Here is a 20,648-nt window from a genome sequence, read left to right as displayed (position 1 = left end):
GCCTCAAGCCCAGGGATCGTATCTCTCCAGGACTGAAATCTCTGCACTGACTCCCAGTGGCTGCGAGGATTAAGTTCAAAACCCTCTACATCATCCACAAGACCTTCTGGGGCCTGGTGCCGGGGGCCTCAATACCTTCAACTCTCCCTCCCTAAATATCTTCCTTCTCAAGCTCTCCGCTCATCCGCCTCCAACTCGGTCAGAGTCAGTCGCTTCGCCAAGCAACAAGTTGGTGGTAGATCGCTTTCTTCGGCTGGTGCCTCCTTCTGGAACAGACTCCCTGCCTCCCTTAAACTTGAGGAGAACTATCTCTGGTTCCCGAAGCACCTCAAAACCTTTCTCTTTGCTTCTGATTTTTCTCCTCTTCTCCTCTGCTGACCTCCTGGCTGTAACCGGAACTGCACTGGCCACCTGGACACCCTCTGAACTCGGGCACAGGTCCGACCCTTGTTAGTAGCCAGCGTCACACACCTGCACTGCCCACCTGGCAACCCCCGCACTTGGGGACTGTTTCTGTATTCCTACAGTCCCCCCTACCAGCCCTTGACACCTGATGTCTGCACTTACCCACCATGCACTTGCCACTAGCTGGCCGTTACTTACTTATTGTTATCTTTTTCCCATGTACTGCACTGTCCCTGCCCCCTTCCCACGCACTTGCACGGTCCGAATGACACCTGGCCACGTAGGATCGTTGCCTGTCCTCCTTTTGTTCCCCTCCCGTGCCTCGTCGCGCCTTGAAACAGTTGTGTATAGGCACCTTATAAATGCCATATCATATCATATCATATACATTTCAGGCCTTTTATGAGTATGCAGGTCTAAATGATTTAGAGATTAACTATAATAAAACAAAGATTATTAATTTTAGAAAAACTCAAAAATTGGAAATGGAGGATCAATTAATTTAAACTTGAAATAATGAATGAGCTTCAATAGCTGGCCTTTCTTGCTTCCGTCACCCCCCAAGAAAGGTCTAATAATTAATAATCTTAGAAGCAAATGGGAATATATCATATTCTGGAAGAGTACTCGCTTTGCTTTAGTCAGTGCCCCTGCCATGAATACGGATGACCTTGGGCTAGCATCTCTGAATATGAGCGCACACGGCAAACGCTTCACATTATGTAGACATGTATTGCTACTTCCTAAAAATCCCCTACTGGGCCTGAACACGGCCAGCATTCACTGGACATATCATGAGTCCTTCAATTCCACATTCAGTGCACTAGTGGTTCCGAGCATCCTCCAGGTGGTTTGTTTCCTTTGCAGGCCCATGCAAGGGTCAGGCCATCTCCAAATAAGGGCTTGCCCGCTGGGTGGCGGGTGGCATTACGCACTGCCATGAAAGAAAGGGCTACCCTCTTGCAGGCCCTGCAACTGCTGACTCAATCAGAGGGAGAGCAGCAGCGACAGCATTCCATGCATGAGTGGCCATAAGAGACATCAGTAGGGCAGCCACAAGGAGCTCTCTCCATAAATCCGCCAAGCACTATTGCCTAGAGGAAGACGTCAAAAAGGAGTCCCCTGTCAGCCAGGCGGTATTACGACATCTGTTTTTTAATGTAAGAGTAGCCTTTTCACCTCCTTCCGGCCATGGTATAAGCATGCCTAATGTATTCTGTGGTACTCCTTGTGATGCAGGACATTCCTTTTGGAGGGACAGGGCCTCCTAGTCCTGTGTGTGATTTCTGTATGTTGTTCGCCTCTTAGGTCCAGCCTGGACCTCTGGCAGTACAGTTCTTCATTTTTACTTTTGTTGAACAACACCCAAGGGATGTTCTTATGGTACCCTTTGTGTGTGTTTTTGGGCACCTATGTGTTGCCCACAGAGCAGGCTATGGGCTGGTGGAAGCTACATGCTGACCTTACAGCAGCTTTGCGTGTCCTACATTTTTGGGACTCCCAGGCCCTGCCATAGGTAATCAATGGATCCCTGGACACATACAAGATGGCCACTGTAGCCTCACAGTTTCTATTGCCTTTACACCTTGTTTTCCAAAGTCCTGGGAAGCCCTGACTCTGTCCCCTTCCCCCTGAATGGCTGTTGGGTGGAAGAGCCATATATGGCTCTGGGGCTGCCTCCTGTCAGATTGACTGGAGCCTTCCCAGGGGCTGTGTATTGTGGGTACACCCCTGGGGTGGGACCTGTATGAATGGAGTCTGAAGTAAACTTATATTCTGTGGGTGTCTGGGTTTGGTTGTGTGACAATGCATGGGCCAGACCTGACTTAAACTGGAGTGAAGGCATTGTAGTGTTCTGAAAGGCTGGGTGCTTACTCCAATCCGCATTCTGTGTTCCGGGTGCCTGGTTTATGTGAATGGCCAGAATACCTGTGAGCCTGATAGGCTGCCTGCATGAATGCACTTGTGTATGACTGGCTGACTGAGTATGGCTTAACCTGAATGAATGGGGAAGAAATGTGTATAACTGGGGACCTCTCACCCACTACTTTGTTCTGAAGCTGAATCTTGAAACTGAAGCTGTTCTGAAGCTGAAGATGAAACCTGAAGCTTGAATACTGGGTCCAGTGTGCAGGTGCAATTCGTAAAGGAATCCGAAGACTGCCGAGCTGACGTAAGGGCAAAATCAAGGGAAGACCTGGGTAGGTGACCTCTTCCTGAGCAATGAGGGACTATTGTGCACCTGCTACTCTACATCAGAAGTATCATGGAAGCCAGTCCTGCGTGCCTACCATCCGTAGAAGAGGTCTTCATGAGTCCAGAAGAGGAGTGATTGGACATCTCGATCTAAAGAAGTCCAGTTGTGTTGCCCAGGGCCCGGAGGAGGGTTCTTGACCACTTTAAGCAGATTGCTGCATATCACCCTGAAAAGGAGGTACCCTGCATAGTGCTGCTTAACACCCAGAACTGCGATAGTTCCACCTGATAAAAGAATCTTTCAATGGACATTCCTGACACAACAACTGACCACTTTTTCCCACCGAAGAAAATCTCCGTCTCTGTGTGCACAGGGCAGTACGCCAGTGGGTTTCTCACCACCAAAAACCAAAGAAAACATTCTGAGTATCCAGCCTTGGTGAGAGTCCATAATCCAGTTCAGTGATCAAGTCTAGGTTGCCAAAAGCCATCCAGAAGTGTGTGCTGCAGCACCGAAGAACCAAAAGTCAGTAAACCGCAAAATCCCGAAACCTGACACTTATGCCACTGCAACCATCGCTACTGAAAGGCATGCATGGTCCCCAAAGGTCTTATACTCCTCAGCCAGGCCTTTTCAGAGTCCACAGCAAGTTTCACCTTCATGGGACATCCAAAGCCAGAGTAACAACCTGCCAACGGAGATCACAGCGAAGACCGAAAGTGCTGCCTTTCAAACAATGTTTGCCTTCTCTTTTTCTCTTGGCCTTGACATCCCAGCGACTCCTTCTTGCAAAGGGGGACCATCCTCAAGGGGTCCCACCGAGTGAAGCCAAGAACCTCCATCTGCCAAGACACCAAAGCTACTGTGACGAGAAAGAGCATCTTCCAGCCTCAGGAATCGTGCAAGGGTCCCAGATTCGTCTTGGATCCTGTTCTCCTGTGGCATCTCTTGGATCCCATTTTCCTGTGGCATCTCTTGGATCCTATTCTCCTGTGGCATCTCTTGGATCCTGTTCTCCCGTGGACTCTCTTGGATCCTGTTCTCCTGTGGTATCTCTTGGATCCTATTCTCCTGTGGCATCTCTTGGATCCTGTTCTCCTGTGGGGCATCTCTTGGATCCTATTCTCCTGTGGCATCTCTTGGATCCTAGTCTCCTGTGGCATCTCTTGGATCCTGTTCTCCTGTGGGGCATCTCTTGGATCCTGTTCTCCTGTGGCATCTCTTGGATCCTGTTCTCCTGTGGCATCTATTGGATCCTGTTCTCCTGTGGCATCTCTTGGATCCTGTTCTCTTGTGGCATATCTTGGATCCTGTTCTCCTGTGGCATCTCTTGGATCCTGTTCTCCTGTGGCATCTCTTGGATCCTATTCTCCTGAGGCATCTCTTGGATCCTGTTCTCCTGTGGGGCATCTCTTGGATCCTGTTCTCCTGTGGCATCTCTTGGATCCTGTTCTCCTGTGGCATCTCTTGGATCCTGTTCTCCTGTGGCATCTCTTGGATCCTGTTCTCCTGTGGCATCTCTTGGATGATATTCTCCTGTGGCATCTCTTGGATCCCGTTCTCCTGTGGCATCTCTTGGATCCTATTCTCCTGTGGAATCTCTTGGATCCTATTCTCCTGTGGCATATCTTGGATCCTGTTCTTGTGTGGCATCTCTTGGATCCTGTTCTCCTGTGGGGCATCTCTTGGATCCTATTCTCCTGTGGCATCTCTTGGATCCTATTCTCCTGTGGCATCTCTTGGATCCTGTTCTCCTGTGGGGCATCTCTTGGATCCTATTCTGTGGCATCTCTTGGATCCTATTCTCCTGTGGCATCTCTTGGATCCTATTCTGTGGCATCTCTTGGATCCTATTCTCCTGTGGCATCTCTTGGATCCTATTCTCCTGTGGCATCTCCTGGAACCTATTCTCCTGTGGGGCATCTCTTGGATCCTGTTCTCCTGTGGCATCTCTTGGAACCTGTTCTCCTGTGGCATCTCTTGGATCCTGTTCTCCTGTGGGGCATCTCTTGGATCCTATTCTCCTGTGGCATCTCTTGGAACCTGTTCTCCTGTGGGGCATCTCTTGGATCCTGTTCTCCTGTGGCATCTCTTGGATCCTATTCTCCTGTGGCATCTCTTGGATCCTGTTCTCCTGTGGCATCTCTTGGATCCTATTCTCCTGTGGCATCTCTTGGATCCTGTTCTCCTGTGGCATCTCTTGGATCCTGTTCTCCTGTGGCATCTCTTGGATCCTGTTCTCCTGTGGCATCTCTTGGATCCTCTTCTGTGGCATCTCTTGGATCCTATTCTCCTGTGGCATCTCTTGGACCCTGTTCTCCTGTGGCATCTCTTGGATCCTGTTATCCTGTGGCATCTCTTGGAACCTGTTCTCCTGTGGCATCTCTTGGATCCTGTTCTCCTGTGGCATCTCTTGGATCCTATTCTCCTGTGGCATCTCTTGGATCCTATTGTCCTGTGGCATCTCTTGGATTCTGTTCTCCTGTGGCATCTCTTGGATCCTGTTCTCCTGTGGCATCTCTTGGAACCTGTTCTCCTGTGACATCTCAGGTACTTTGGGGAGGTGAAACCTGCAGAGGTAAAGCAGAACATTTTGAGCATTTATGGGCTGGGCTGTAATAGACTAAATAAGGTACACACCAAACTTTTGCTTACAGTTTCCCAGGTGGAGGGGTCCTCCCACAGTATCACTATTTAAGTCTAAAGTATACTGCCAATTTTCAACAACACACTTGTTAAGTTGTCCACACACAAAAGGATATCTCTATCTGCTTTTCTAGCAACTACCAAAGGAGACGTCCATTCAACCCCACCTGCCCTCACAATTATTCACTGAGAGTACAACCATGGCAGCTCAGCTGCAGCCTTCAACGGCATTGGGCGAACCTTAGCCAAGATCGGCCTGCTGATCTCCTGCATGTTAGTCTAGTGCACAAATCCCTTGAGTCTCCCCAGAGACTCCATAAACACTGTCTTGTGCTTACGGCATTCATAATGCAGAATCTCCAACTCACATGCAAAGCTTGCGTGTTTGCAGTCAGGTCTAGTTGTATGTGCAGCTTCTTCTACTCCTTCAATCCCAACAACGAGGCATCCTTTCTCGTCACATTCAATCTCTCCTCTGCTTTCATCCCCTTGAATTCTAAACTTCCAATCAAAACCAAGAGGATTAATTTCCAATACCCTCTCACCTCATGTTCATACAAGCCTCTTGATATTAGTGTTACTTTTGCCACAGATTCTGCCATCATCCTCACCACTCTTCCATCTAGTAGCACATCAGCTATCGAGCTCTCATATTCCTGATCACTATTAAAGTCCACAGTGTTGATAGCCAACAAATCTGGATGTTCTTCCTCTTCCCCTCAAGTTCTTCATCTGTACTGTTCTCAATTGTCTTGATACCCCTGATTGAACAATTCCACAATAGTAGCAAAATGTCCCCATCTCTTGCATTTGTTCCACGCAAGGACCACCACAGACACTGAGGTCAGGGTTTGATGGCTTTATCTAGTATCATGGGCAGGCAGGAACTCCATCCTTGGCATGGGTGATAGCCCTCTTGTACAACATTCTTCAGTGGGCTGACCCCAGCCCAAGGCTTACGGCAGTTCCATATACTTTAACAGTGCGTTTCTGATCGAACAAAGGCATGTGCAGCACCTGACCCAGGAGGCTCTTGAGACAGGTTCTTCCTTCACTGCTGTGTAACTGGACAGGGTTTAGCCATTAACCATGGAATGGAGGGCACTTGTCAAGGGTACCTGGAAAGGCACCAGTCACCCTGAGTAATCAAGTCAACATATTCAACTGTCCCCGTAGTCGAACCGCACCATTTGTCACCTGAACAGATAGAAAGACAGCAGCATAGGAACCCCCTTATGTCATAGTCATTTCAGTCAACATGCAGTAACAAAAACATCCACTTATTCTAATGTTTTCTGTGAACAGGTGGTAAAATTGTACCTTAAATTGTGCTTATTTCGGGACATAAGTGAATGTCCAACCTCTGCAGGGTGACCTCCAAACCAATCATTCTGTCTCTAACCGGCTTATCTTCAGATATCTTAGGCAGTATTTCATAGATTGCATCAATAGGGAACCTTTCTATCCATGGCAAACCCATTTCCGCATGTCACATGCATGTAGTGCATGAATCCATTCTTCCATTGGGACCATTTGATTTTCTGCTGCCCTGAGATTGGCATGAATGCCATAGGTCCGGGTACACATGGTGAAGCCATGCCCCAAGCATGTTCATGCACTCGTTGCTATTCTGCTCAGACTTGCCCCTTTTTGTTGTGTATTCATAACAGGTTCTCCAAGAAGGAACTCAAGTAGGATAGTTGTCAGTTTGTCTTGGTTTATTTTTATTTTTTTACCGCTTCTGCTTCAGCTTGCCTCATCTCATGCCTGTAAATCACTCGCTGGTTTCCCACACCTGCTCCGCCAGGGGAAGATGCTCTTTTCAAGCGTCCACATTTCCGTAGCAACCGCCAGCTGTAACTTGTTGTCCCTGGTTTCTGATGATGTGGTGCACACCGCACGTGTACAGGTCCCTTTGTTTAGTGGCCATGGTCTCCGGCACCCATTCTTCACCTCGCACTACTGCACCGGCCGCACCCTGGGTTGTTCTCACCTCAGTTGGCCCGCAAGTTAGTCCTCCACTTTTGGGCACCAATACTTCTGCCATCGCCCTCACATTACCTTCAGTTTTCTTTTTAGTTTCCTGCACACTTCCTTCAGGCTTTTCACTTGCAGGATTCCTGATAATCCTACGCAGATTGCTGTCCACCGAAGGGGCTCATAAACTCAATGGGCCTCATTACGCGGAAGGCGGTAAGGGATTACCGGTAAGGGCACCAGTGCTGGTAATCCCATACCACTCTATTTCAAGGTCCCTTAGCGGGTCCCTTCCTTAACGCCTGGTTTTACCATAACGCCTGGTTTTACCAGGCGTTATGGAAGGGACCCGTTAAGGGACTTCAGAGTTAATAACGGTACCGAAAATTGCGGTACCGTTATTAGCTCCATCCCTATTCCCATTGAGCCCTATGGGGGCTCGAATGGGAATGGGGAATGGTTCCCGGAATGGGGACTTACCGGGTCCTCCAAGGTTGGAATGACCCGGTAAGTCCCTATTTCGGGAACCCGGACCCGGAATGCGGTAAGGGGGTAGCCATGGCGCTAATAGCACCATGGCTACTGCCTACCGTATAATGAAGCCCAATGTCATTATTGTGAAGCTGGCTTGGTTGGGTAATTTCTGATATTCTTTATTGATTGATTCTGACATGCAAGTGTCATAGTGCTTGCTATAAACTTTTATTCAAGGGTAAAAAGGAAAAGAAAACCCTATCTTGCCCTAACTCTAAGAGAGGTTTCCCTGCCACAACTGAAATACCTAGTGTCAGAAAGCCCAAAGCAAAAGTCCCAATGTCCAGTGCCAAATTCCTAACTCTGTCCTTAACACACAAAGCCAACTAAATCAAAAGGAGTTGTCTATGTGATCCAGACAAATCACTCCCTTCCTGTGGACAAAAGTAAGTTATTGTTTTGGTAAGTATTTCCCAATGTAGTTTCAGCCACTCCTTAGATGTTGGTGAAGTGTCTCGCTTCCCCAGCCTTCCTCAGACTTACAACCTAGTTCTTTGAGGTCTCAGACCCTGGTTGGCAGGTTTGGCTTCCTCTCGCCAGATACTGCACTGAATTAGAACAGCCTGGAAGCACTCCCCAAGCTGCAATGGGTCCTTGACCCTGGCATGCAGACCTGGGTCCCTCTCACCAGGTACTGTGATGAAGAAGAGTAGCCGGGATGCCCTTCCTCAGCTCTAGGGGGGCCCTTACCCTAGCATGCAGACATGGTTCCCTATCACCAGGTACTGCGATGAAGAGGAATAGCCTGGACACACTTCTCAAGCTGTAATGGGTCCTTGATCCTGGCATGCAGACCTTGTTCCCTCTCACCAGGTACTGCGATGAAGAGGAATAGCCTGGACACACTTCACAAACTGTAGTGGGTCCCTGACCCTGGCATGCATACCTGGTTCCCTCTCACCAGGTACTGCTATGAAGAGTGATAGCCTGGAGGCACTTCCTAAGCTCTAGTGGATCCCTGACCCTGGTGTGAAGAACTGGTTCCCGCTCACCAGGTACTGCGCTGAAGAGGAATAGCCTGGACACACTTCTCTAGCTGTAGTGGGTCCCTGACCCTGGCATGCAGACCTGGTTCCCTCTCACCAGGTACTGCGATGAAGAGTAATAGCCTGGAGGCACTTCCTAAGCTGTAGTGGGTCCCTGACCCTGGCATGCAGACCTGGTTCCCTCTCCCCAGGTACTGCAATGATGAGGAATAGCCTGGAGGCACTTCCTAAGCTGTAGTGGGACCCCGACCTTGGCATGCAGACCTGGTTCCCTCTCCCCAGGTACTGCGATGAAGAGGAATAGCTTGGACACACTTCTCTAACTGGAGTTGGTCCCTGACCCTGGCATGCAGACCTGGTTCCCTCTTACCAGGTAATGCGATGAAGAGGAATAGCCTGGATACACTTCTCAAGCTGTAGTGGGTCCCTAACTCTGGCATGCAGACCTGGTTCCCTCTCACCAGGTAATGCGATGAAGAGAAATAGCCTGGAGGCACTTCCTAAACTGTAGTGGGTCCCTGACTCTGGCATGCAGACCTGGTTGCCTCTCACCAGGTACTGCGATGAAGAGGAATAGCCTGGATGCACTTCCTCAGCTCTACTGGGCCCCTGACCCTGGTGTGAAGAACTGGTTCCCTCTCACCAAGTACTGCGATGAAGAGGAATAGCCTGCACACACTTCTCAAGCTGTCGTGGGTCCCTGACTTACAACGTAGATCTCTGAGGTCTCAGACCTTGGTTGGCAGGTTTGGCTTCCTCTCGCCAGGTACTGCACTGAATTAGAACAGCCTGGATGCACTCCCCAAGCTGCAATGGGTCCTTGACCCTGGCATGCAGACCTGGTTCCCTCTTACCAGGTACTGCGATGAAGAAGAGTAGCCTGGATGCCCTTCCTCAGCTCTAGGGGGGCCCTGACCCTGGTATACAGACCTGGTGCCCTCTCACCAAGATACTGCGATGAAGAGGAATAGCCTGGACACACTTCTCAAGCTGTAATGGGTTCTTGATCCTGGCATGCAGCCCTGGTTCCCTCTCACCAGGTACTGCAATGAAGAGGAATAGCCTGGAGGCACTTCTCAAGCTGTAGTCAGTCCATGACCCTGGTGTGAAGAACTGGTTCCCTCTCACCAGGTAATGCAATGAAGATGAGTAGCCTCGAGTCACATCCTAAGCTGTAGTGGGTCCCCGACCCTGGTGTGAAGAACTGGTTCCCTCTCACCAGGTAATGCAATGAAGAAGAGTAGCCTGGATGCACTTCCTCAGCTCTAGGGGGCCCTGACTATGGTGTGCAGACCTGTTTCCCTCTCACCAGGTACTGTGACGATGAAGGGTAGCCTGGATGTGTTTCCCAAGCTGTAGTGGGTTCCAGACAATGGTGTGTAGACCTGGTTCCCTCTCACCAGGTACTTTTGATGAAGAAGAGTAGACTGGATGCACGTCCCAGGCTGTAGTGGGTCATGCTGACTTGGTTCACTAAGTACTGTATGGACATTCCATTAAATTTCAATTCTCTTTATTTGGGTTTAAGTTCTAGACTCGAAATTGTGGTTTTAGTTTTCCTTTCTGTGGGCTTCATTTACTCTCCTGCCAAGCCTTAGTACAAGTCCATGTACCGCTTTGATTTCCTCCCACTGCTTTAGGGTCCCTCCTTTCCCAGCCTTCTGACCAGTGGGACCATCTCTGCGAGCCTTCAGAGTCTTCTGGGCTAACTGCGTACCTGCTGGAGTGGTTTGCAAAAGTGTTGACTCCTTGAGGTAGCTGGGCTTGTTCGCGGGACTTCGGCACCTTCCCGGAGCTTTGCCTGCTCTGTGGCGGCGCTGCATTCTTCTTCCATTTCGGGACAGCGTGGTCTTGCACTCTCGCGCTTCCCGGTTCTCTGGGGCACTCAGAGTTTTAGTCCTTCTGGGGGCTGTGCGGTCCTCATGTCCTGGACCGGCCTCGGTCTCGCTCTCCCTCTTCTTGGCATCCCGGTCAGCAGCCGCCTGCATGCTGGGCTCGTCCTGGCTCTCGCCTTTCCTCCAAGGAGGGCTTGACGATCTGTCAGAATCCTTCTTTCATTTTGATCTTGTTTCTTCCAATCAATTGTCGTGAACCACTAGACTGTTAAAAGGGGTTCCAATGTTGATTTGTTATTGGGCCACACTTCCTCCTCGTCTTAGAGTAAGTGCTGATGTGGTAACTCACTAAGACTCCTACTCGTCTCAGTACTTCTCTATTTGGACTGCTTTAGAAAAGTATATAGGGTATGAGGGTAGGGTTGAAGAGGAACGAGGTGAAGGAAAGGTGGGGTAACTGTGGGAAGGGGGTCTATGGTCATGTGATTGGTGGGAATACTGTGTTCTCCTGATGTGACCATCACTGGTCTCAAAGGGGGTTTCCCCATTATGTCAGGGGTCACCTTGTAGAACTCATCAAATAATTATAAAAGTAGTCAAAAAGGGGGGTACGCCATTGCAAGTAGTAATGACGTTTTATTCAGGGCCCAAGATGCAGCTGGGACAGCAAATTCAAACAGAACGCAGAACAGAACTGCATAGAAAAGTGCTGTCAAAGAACCACTGTCGAAATGAAAACTTTTATATAAAGCAAAATAATTAGTATTTGTGATTGGGTGACATAGAAAAAACTTTGCACAAAAAAATGATTGGTCCTTGCAATTATATATTGCAATCAATCATTGGTTCCATGAACCTTCCCACACCGCCCTCAATTACAGTAATGTGATGTCACAATCCACCCCCAATTCCAACCCACACAAAATGATATGATTAATACATTTGAGACGACCAGCAGAACTTTATTATCGCCTCTTCCTGACTCTCATGGGAACGGCTAACCACCATGACACCATCAGAGCCTTGGCCCACTAATATATTATTGAATAATTGTTGCATATTGGGAACATTCCAACCCTCTTCCCAAGGAAAATGTTCTGCGGACGATTTGAAACTGTTGTGGGTCTTGCCTGCTTCACTAGAAAATCACAGTTCTTAAATGATTTTGAATTATAAAATGGTCATACATTCCTCTTACACTGGCAGACCCTGTACGCTCTCATCAATTGACCTTGAAAAATAACTACTTCTGTGTGCTTGGCAGGGGATTGCATGCTCTGTACTAATGACCGGCTGCAGTGGCCTTTGCAGAGAACAAAATGCTTGCAACACGTTTAAAGCAGAGGCAGGCTTTTACGGCCTATTTACAGTGTTTCATTCTACCACTATGCATAATTATACTTACCTGTGCCCCAGGATGTATGGATAAGTTTTATTAAACTTTTAATTTTGCAGATATCAGAAAGACCCCTTCCCCTTTCATAGAGCTACTCTCTCAGCTGATAAGTGCATTCCTTCATGCCGCGCTGGACTTACATTTTTATTACACCTTCATGAAATCCACCTGCTGAGTACCACCCCTAGGGGGGCTGTCAGGTAGCGGCCTCACCACCATCACCATGGCCTTATAGGATGGTTTCGCCTTTCGGAAGCAGTGACGACATCCTGGGATTCATCAGAACAGTTGCATCGGAAGTGCCCCCACTATCACCTTTGAGCTCTTCCCTCTTCTGAACTGACTTCTCTCGAGTCAGACCACAGAAACAGAATGCCACAGCTCACATTCTACTTAAGCCTTCACAACAGTTTTGAAAAGCTATATCTATTCTTTAAAGTCATGTTATGTTGTTCAGGTTTGACTACTGCACTAGAGCCATTGGTGCAGGAAGGGTTAACTTTATGTAGAATGGGACCAAAGCAGTATCTGTTCTGTTGGAATTTGCTTGGGTAAGAGATTGCCCACAAAAATGAGGCCTCCCTCAGGGAGTATGTGCTTCCACATCATTAAATGTTTATTTGATACATTTACAAATGGGTCCCTTTCAAGCCAGCCCTGCATTGAGATAGTTTAACCCACTTAGTGTGTGATGCCACTTCTTGACCCAGAACAACATGGGTTCCAGAGATATTGTTGTGAGGTTCTGTGCTAGCAAAGTAAACCATTTTCCCATTTTTATTTCATAGGTGATTGTCAATACTGAGGGTAAAACCTCATCTATTGAACTTGCTCGAGTGACAACTAGGAGACACCCAAAGAAAGAATCAAAAACTGCCCGGGTTGATGATAAACCTGTGATCCAACAACCATCACCGCGAGAGTTCAGGAAACAGGTAATGCCCTTTCCTACATGGATCCAGAAATGAGATTTGATAAATTAAGTGATTACTCTCAGATCTTTTATCTTTTCAGAAAGTAGTGTGGGTGTGTGTGCACATATCTGCATATGTGTTGCTGCATGTGTGTGCGTGTGTGTGCTTTGCTCTGTGTGTGTGCATGCTTGGGTGTGTTGTCTTCCGTACCATGCTGTAGAAAGATGGCCTCTCGCCCATGGTGAGGTATCTTCCAGTTTAGTTTAGTTGAGTGGGGGCCATGTTGTGGGAAAATGTCACACTATGGGACACTATGGGGGGCAAGCTACAGATGCTGAAATCAATGAAAGGGATATTTAGAGGAAGGGTTGGGTGACGATAACATTGGAGCCTCTTTATTACTAAAGTGTGTTGGTATTTGAAGGTCCGCTGGATGTTAATATGCTTAGACACGTTTGCACCTCTGAATTGGAACTAGTATGTTAATGGACATAGAACATGCTTTATAACATGGATTGAGCACTTCATGTTTGGCCTCATGGAAGAATAATTTCTTCTATCATGTGAAATGCATAATGAATGGCTTGGAAATATAGCTGGAGAATTTAACAAAATACATTTCCTCATGTAACAGTACTCTATTTAGTGCATGGAAAGAGCTGTGTCCCATTTGAGGAAATGGCTGCAAGGCCTGGGTTCACCGGCTACGCTCCCTCAGTGGATCTTACCTGTTAGTCCTTCTCTAATGCCGCTGCATTTATTCAGGAAGGCATACAGAGAATGGCCAAGGAACCAGGTATGAAAGGCAAGTTGCAGAGGGACAGCGATGGGAGCTGCCTTTATCCCAAGCCTGGCAACACTATTTATGGCAAAGAATAAACCCAAATATCTTTTTCAGGACAGGCATCTGTCTCAACCTTACATTTTCACTTTGAAATACTATACATACACGCGATGTGCTGATGATATGGGCAGGCAGTAAGAATTACTTAATTAACATTTAGAGTAAATACTCAAAATCAATACTTTCAATTAAAATTAGCACTGAGTAACTCCATTTTTGAAATGTTTTTATTTATGCTTTATTGGTTAAATATAGCCTTATAACACAGAAATATCAATTTCATACAAATAAAATATTACAGGCATTAGTACAACACATATAATACCAATCACCTACACATATCATACAAAATATAAAAATATGGTATAATGTCATCACATCAAAAGCTTCATAATTATTTTTTGCCAGCTATAAAGCATCGTAAAATTCATGAATAGATTTTCACCCGCATATATCTGAGCCCAAAACTGGTCGGTATGTATGTATCGCAAATCATAATGAATGCTAGCATAGCCCTTTTATAAATGTCACTAAGAACAATTAAATCAGTCAAAATGTGTCTTGGGGCCTCATTACGAGTTTGCAGGTCTGGGAACTACGGCACCTATAAGCTTGCAGGTACCGTAGTTCCTGCACCAGCAAACTATGAGTTGTGTTCGCTGGTGCCTTTCTGCCCACAGGTCGGACCTGGCGTGCAGAGCGGCACCCGTGAGCACAACATGTTGGATGCACCTGCTCCGTTATAAACCGTACCGGTGCATCCGACCTCCCCATTCCCTTTCCGCCCTATGGGGACGAATGGGAAAGGGGAGCATCTTTTTTCCGGCACCCGTGAATGGGCAATTACCGGGTCCAGCCGGGTCGTAATAACCCGGTAATTGCCCATTCGCGGGTGCCAGAAAATATTGCAACTTTGGCAGCAGCCTGCCGGTTTTACCGGCAAAGCTACCGTCAAACTTGTAATGAGGCCCTTGGTGTCTCTATTTCTGTCTTACATAACCTGCATACTCGTTTCGACACCAGTATCGATTGCCAAGCACCAGTTGTAGATAGAGTGGGAAGCTGGCCCAAACGGAAACACATAATGAAATGTCTAATTTTACTGTCTTCCAAATTCTTAACATAAACACAAGGGGCATCAATAGGAAAACTTTGTAATATATAATGTTTGTAAGAAGACTTTTCAGCAAGTTTAGCAATTCTAATATGTATATACCAAACAACAGCTTTCTTTTTGATCTCATTATATTTTAAGGCGAGATGATCTTCTACAGCTATTCAACAACCCATATCCTCTAAAAGAAAGTCTGTATCTCCTCAATCCAGACTCTCAAAACAGGGGACGTGATGTTAGAATCCATTTCTTTCATAAAAAGGGAATAAATAGATTTACAATTATTACAGTTACCTAAACATTTTAAATACACAGTGCTAGTAGTAATCTTTCTACGTGTGGCCAGAGTTATCAAGCCCAGCTCATAACAGATCACTTCAACCGGAACCGAATCTGGGAAGCCCAAAGCTCTTTGCTAAAGTTTACCTTGCAAAGCACTAAACCAGGCTACTTCTTTTGATACAAAGATTTCTAGACCATACAAAATGCTAGAAACAATGCAAGTTTTACACAACTCCAATAAACCTTCAGTAGAGTATCCACCAGACCTTTGAATAAATGATCAAGATGCCTTTAATTTAGCCATGATCTTATTGGATCCTACAATCATTTTCTGTATCTTTTGGTTATAGTTCAACAGGATAAGCTACAGTGATGCTTTTACCAACGGAGTGCAGACCACAACACACGATTACACTATGCTAGTTTTCATCCCAGTGCAGTGTGAGACAATGTGCCATTTGGAGAATATTTAAGAGTTGGAAAGAATTGCAACACAGTGGAAGATTATGCTCTCAATTATCACATTTTGGATAAAATAATTCAAGATACAGGGTATTCATTGAAACTGATGAAACATTCTAGAAAAAGGGCAAGATACGGGTTCACAGAAAACCCGCTAAGCTTGTGCAATTGCAAGCAAGATGACAACAACAGGCCACTGTTTCAACATTTAATCCTAATACGTTAAAGATTAAACATATTATCAAGAAACACTTGCCACTGATGCAGTTACATCTCAGTGCCATTATTTGCTCGGAAAATACCTAATAATCTGAAGGATCAATTGGTACATGCCAGACATTGGATGTTAACTCCAGAAGAAAAAAAGATCTCAAGAAATTTTGTGGAACAAATGTAATATTGTGGGACATTTCCCATGTGGCAATCGCTCAAACCTGCAAATGTACTACTAAAACTACATAACTCCAATTGAATACCTGACATTTCAGAATTGTCATTCTTAATCTGTAATTTATTGCATAGAGTGTCACTGCAGTCTACAATATATAGAGAAGACAAACAGAAAAGTTAATACAAGCAAAAATCAACATACACCCAGAATTGCTAAAAAGTAGAGGCAACTCTAGTCCAATAATATTTGGCTAAGGGACACACATGGAAAGAGACCCGAAATGGTGGGTTATTGGTAAAGCATACAGTAGCCTTTGGTACATATTATTAGAATGCATTCTGTCCTACAAGGAATTGATGTGAATTCATGGGAAGCAGACATACATCAGTGGACTCAATGAACAAGTTGAGTGGACTGTGGTGATTTAATGAGAGAGGATTTTAGACAGCTATATAATTATAACGTCCACTATAGGTATATCAAATCTATCTGTGCATAACCTCTAGAAAAATATGTACGTATCACACAGATGTAGGATGCACGATCGAGCTAGCGCTTTAAAGCTTGGGCACACTTTTCAAAATGTTGTATATTGCAGCTTCAGTCTTAAAAGTGGAGACAAGAAATATGTTAAATGAACATTGCTAAGACTTTTTCTTAAAATTGAAAACAAGAAATATGTAACATAAACATTGCTAAAGCTGATAACCAATGATCATAATAAATCAACATCTATGAACTTTAAACGAGATCCCAAAATGGCCAATGAACATAATTTCATCAATACGCCATTGCCCTTATATATAAAAAGCGGCCTTCAAGAGTGCGCCCACTGCCTCTTAGTCAGGAGTGCCGTACAACACGACAGTAGCTCAGTTAAAGTGCTGAACATTAAAAGTATGTAAGACACGACCTGTTAAGGCAGCTTTAACTACTTTTATCTTAATGCATACTGTAGCAAAATAATTAATTTCACTCTGGGCAATTTATTTGTATTGTTCCCTGGTAGAATGGTCATAAAGGGGTTAAATACCATGTGACACATCATAAATATATCATGACAAATAAGATGAATGTGAATACCATACAGAGAAAATGCTAAGGGGGTCATTACGAGTCTGCCGGTCCTGAGACTACAGTACCGTTAAACGTACTGGTACCGTAGTTCCCGGACCGGCAGACTACGAGTTGAATAAGGTGAATGTGAATACCATACAGAGAAAAGAGTAAGGGCCTCATTACACGGATGGCGCTAAGGGATTACCAGCACCGGTAAGGGCACCGGTGCCGGTAATCCCTTAGCGCCATACTACAAGGTCCCTCAGTGGGTCCCATCCTTAACGTGTGGCCAGACCACACGTTAAGGAAGGGACCCGCTGAGGGACATCAGGGCAAATAACGGTACCGCTAATAGCAGTACCGTTATTTGCTCCTTCCCATTCCCATTGAGCCCTATGGGGGCTCAAATGGGAATGGGGAAGGGCCTTGGTGAATGGGGAATTACCGCCCCGCCAACCTTGGAATGGGGCGGTAGTTCCCCCATTCACCAAGGCGGAATCAGTAAAATACCGGCGGCAACCATGGCGCTAATAGCGCCATGGTTACCGCCGTCCTTGTAATGAAGCCCTAAATCCCTCAATGACGGCAGTCTAAGGGAAGCATGTTCTGAGCAGTCCGGTACATTTGCCCCCTTTAAACAATGTTTGTTTTAAAGTGGTGATCATCACATCATATTATTATAATTACATAAGTTACATTATTCATGTAGGTTGCTTATACCTTGGGATGCTTTCAGGACAGAATTAGGTTAATTTCTGGGAATTAATAGTGATGAAACAACATGATTCAATTCCAATAAATAGTATTTCCCATTTTTATTTTTTTTCTGCTACGGTCAGTACTTGGTTTGTAATATGCCGTGTAACCTATGTGGCAATAATATATGAATATAGTCCACAATTTAATATAGAGTGAGATGCTGGGCCTATTTTTTCTGTTTTTCAAAAAAGCTTTTAACGCGATTATTCTATTAAAATGTATAAATGCATGAAAATGTACAAATATATGTAGACCAACTATTTAATCTGTCTTGACTAACTTGCAATTCAATGTATTTTGAGAGTCATTTCTGTACAATTGGTTTTATTATTTTTTGGATAATTTAACGTGGATACAAAACATCTTTGTATTTTATTAATTGTGTTTATTTAGATAGTTATCACTCCCTTTGATTTATTTCAAGAGATTTTAGTTTTACTTATCCAGGTTAACATTAACAAAAATATGTTGCTTATTTTAATATGCATTTTCAAAGCTAGACAATTTTATGTACCTCTTATTACAAATGACATTTTATGCTCATATATGATGAATTGTTTAATTGGTGCTTTGTTTTATTGAGTGTTCTCTATGTATATTTCATTGGATTATTTCAAGTGTTGCATGTGTCACTGACTACAATTATGAATGTATTGGGGGCTTTACAAAATCTATACAACTAGGCCAACAACATTTCCGACAGTGCAAGTGCATGGCAAAGACAGAGGTGATGGGGGGAGAAGGAGAAAGACATATAGATACAAAAAGCTACCGTGCTAGGCCTGGCAAACTAGGTCTAGTGCATTTTAGGTAATATAAGTGTGCAGTCAGCAGGTGTAAGGAAGGGGGGGGGGCAGAACAAGGCTGCCCAATCAAGCAGGTCCCTGGGTTAAGTGCAGAGAGGTTACCCTTCTCATGGAACGAATTCCAAAGTGCAGTAGTGGTGAGCAGAGTGTAGAGGCCCAGAGGCAAGTGCAAGGGCTGACGGGGGAGCCTGGGACCTGTGTGGCTCTGCAGCTGCACTAGGCGACCAGTCAGAAGAAATGGAAGGCAGAGTTAGGGAAGAGAAGGAGGAGGGAAGTAGGCGGGAATAGAAAGGTGGTTAGCAAGGAAGAGGGGGAGAGAAAGCATAAGAGAAGAGGAAGGTCTTGAGGAGTTTCCGGTACTTAAGGAGATCTGGCTCAAGCTGGAGAGAGGCAGGGAGGCTGTTTACGAGGGAAGCAGCTGCAGAGGAAAAAAAAGTACCCCAAATCTATTTTGAAACACGGCTCACCCCCAGAGAGTTGGAAGAAGACGAACAGAGGGCTCTATAAGGAGAGTATTTAGGGAGAGAGAGATGTAGATAGGGTGGTCCCTGGCCCCGGCCCCAGAAAGCCTTGTGTACTCATAACATATAGGGAGAGGATATGGATAGGGAGAGGATATGGTAGAAATCCTTTGGTGTACACTTTGTGGAGTTCCTAACTTTTGAAAAACGACAGCCTCTGTATGTTCCCTTGTAGATGTACATGGAGCTGGAGGCCCTACGATAGCGTTTGAGCTTCCTGCAGGACAAGAAGCAGATGCCTGGACACCACAGAACCAGGAGAGAAGAAAGCACTGACAGTGACAGATACAGTTCCAAAAATAGGAGAGCCCAAATTAATGCTTGTTAATGCAGAAACTCTTCAACCTAAGGAGACGTTGTCCTAAGGGTATTGATGAACTTTGAAAAATGTGACCCTAGACGATATTGACTTGGCTTTTATCAAAAACTGTTTGAGTTGGAAGTAGGGGAGAACTTAACCTATTATTTGTATTGGACAAATGCTCTCAGTTGTTTATGTTACACAGTTGGGCAATCTTTGTAAACATCCCTAATGGACACTATATTCTGTGTCGGCTTGTTGTTGGTGCTACAAGGCTTTGACCCTATTTGAGATATCTAATCTGTGTTTTCTTGGTGCTGCAAGGCTTGGACCCTATTTGAGATATATATTCTGTGTTGGGTTGTTGTTGATGCTGCAAGGTTTGGACCCTATTTCAGATATATGTTCTGTGTTGGCCTGTTGTTGATGCTTCTCTGCGTGGACCCTATTTCAGATATATATTCTGTGTTGGCCTGTTGTTGATGCTGCAAGGCTTGGACCCTATTTGAGATATATATTCTGTGTTGGCCTGTTGTTTATGCTGCAAGGCTTGGACCCTATCTGAGATATATATTCTGTGTTGGCTTGTTTTTGATGCTGCAAGGGTTGGACCCTATCTGAGATATATATTCTGTGTTGGCTTGTTGTTGATGCTTCACTGCTTGGACCCTATTTGAGATATATATTCTGTGTTGGCCTGTTGTTGATGCTTCACTGCTTGGACCCTATTTGAGATATATATTCTGTGTTGGCTTGTTGTTGATGCTGCAAGGCCTGGACCCTATTTTAGAAGTATATTCTGTGTTGGCTTGTTGTTGATGCCGCAAGGCTTGGTCCCTATTTGAGATATATATTCTGTGTTGGCCTGTTGTTGATGCTTCACTGCTTGGACCCTATTTGAGATATATATTCTGTGTTGGCTTGTTGTTGATGCTGCAAGGGTTGGACCCTATTTGAGATATATATTCTGTGTTGGCCTGTTGTTGATGCTTCACTGCTTGGACCCTATTTGAGATATATATTCTGTGTTGGCCTATTGTTGATGCTTCACTGCCTGGACCCTATTTGAGATATATATTCTGTGCTGGCTTGCTCTTGATGCTGCAAGGCTTGGACCCTATTTGAGATATATATTCTGTGTTGGCTTGGTGTTGATACTGCAAGGCCTGGATGTAATGCTCACCTGGTTCCCACGGAGGCGCGGCGTTGAAGGCGCCGA

General features: G+C 45.5%; 1 protein-coding gene across 1 annotated transcript in view; it reads left to right on the top strand.

The window, feature by feature from the left end:
- Positions 1-20,648, top strand: part of LOC138576984 (uncharacterized) — a 422,688-nt gene that overhangs the window by 41,847 nt on the left and 360,193 nt on the right. Inside the window, exon 2 of the mRNA XM_069649631.1 lies at positions 12,765-12,911. Coding sequence (XP_069505732.1) covers positions 12,765-12,911 — 147 coding nt within the window. The remainder of the gene's footprint in view (positions 1-12,764; positions 12,912-20,648) is intronic.

The sequence above is a fragment of the Ambystoma mexicanum genome, chromosome 1p (genome assembly GCF_040938575.1).
Source record: "Ambystoma mexicanum isolate Mex_15411 chromosome 1p, UKY_AmexF1_1, whole genome shotgun sequence".
NCBI classification, from domain to species: domain Eukaryota; kingdom Metazoa; phylum Chordata; class Amphibia; order Caudata; family Ambystomatidae; genus Ambystoma; species Ambystoma mexicanum.
Note: the sequence above shows the minus strand (reverse complement) of the source record. Positions and strands in the feature narration are given on the sequence as shown.